The sequence below is a fragment of the Fulmarus glacialis genome, unplaced genomic scaffold (assembly GCF_000690835.1).
Source record: "Fulmarus glacialis isolate BGI_N327 unplaced genomic scaffold, ASM69083v1 scaffold23846, whole genome shotgun sequence".
Taxonomy (NCBI): Eukaryota; Metazoa; Chordata; class Aves; order Procellariiformes; family Procellariidae; genus Fulmarus; species Fulmarus glacialis.
In genome coordinates this window covers 4,484-5,507 of record NW_009216559.1, presented here as the reverse complement: position 1 = coordinate 5,507, position 1,024 = coordinate 4,484, and the positions used below count along the sequence as shown (strand labels likewise).

Below are 1,024 nucleotides of genomic sequence, written 5' to 3'. Positions count from 1 at the left end.
GGTGGTGTCTCCGAGCCCTTCCCTTTCGATGGAGCTGAGCTCAAACCCACCCCCAGCGACCCCTCCCTGCAGAGCGGTATTGTCCCCACAGGGGCTGTTTGGTGACATCATCTCGCTAACGTAACCCCAAAATAACCAAATATGCTTCCCCCCTCCCCCCCTCCAGGAGACGCTCCAGAGCAACCTGGTTTTTCTACAAAAAGAGAAAGAAGAATTTAAGCCCAAAGGAGAAAAGAAAAGTGACAGCCTGCTGGTGTGTGTTTCTCTCTCTGTGCCCTCCTGCCTGCTTACCCACCCCTCTTCATGGGCGTGTCCCATCTTTCCCCATTTATATTTATCTCCTTTTCCATAACAACACTATTTTCTCTCTCCCTCCCTGTCCATCCCATATACCTTTCTTCCATCCTGCTCTCATTCAGACTCTGCTGTCATCTTGGGTCCATCAAGACTTGCCACCCGTTTCCCCCCTCCACTCTTCCAGCTTTTCCTTTCCAAAAACTCTTCTCCTTTTCCCTGTGATCCTTGCCCCTCTCTTCACAGCACTGGGTCCCTGTGCCCGCGCGGAGGCGGCCGGAGGACGGGATGGCTCAGGGGCCTCCGTGTGGGTGCCTTGCAGGGGAAGGTGGCCTCGGAGCGGCAGAGGCTGCGGGACACCTTCAAGGAGCTGCAGCAGTTCCTGCGGGAGCAGGAGGGCGTCCTGCTGGCCCAGCTCGACCAGGCGCACGGGGAGCTCACCAAGGAGCGCCGCAAATACGTCTCCAGCGTTTCAGAGAGGAAATCGCTGCTGGACACGCTGATTGCGGAGATAGAGAAGAAACGTGACCAGCCGGTGGTCGAATTCCTTACGGTGAGTCTGCATGGCCCACACAGGTGCTGTGACTCCCTGGCGAGGCTGGGGGCGCCCACCCAGCACCCTCTGCATCCCAGTGCCCGTGCAGCCCGGAGCCTGGGAGCAAAGGGCAGCACGGTGCCAGCCGGCGTGCCAGCGGCCAAGCTGTGACACCGCGGTGCGTGGTGTGGCTGG

The 1,024-nt window shown here is 59.0% G+C and overlaps 1 protein-coding gene across 1 annotated transcript in view; it reads left to right on the top strand.

The window, feature by feature from the left end:
* Positions 1–616: 616 nt before the first annotated feature.
* The window catches only part of LOC104077933 (tripartite motif-containing protein 10-like), a gene marked incomplete at its 5' end in the record, with an annotated part of 1,196 nt that continues 788 nt past the window's right edge, over positions 617–1,024 (top strand). Inside the window, one exon of the mRNA XM_009579357.1 lies at positions 617–847. Coding sequence (XP_009577652.1) covers positions 617–847 — 231 coding nt within the window. The remainder of the gene's footprint in view (positions 848–1,024) is intronic.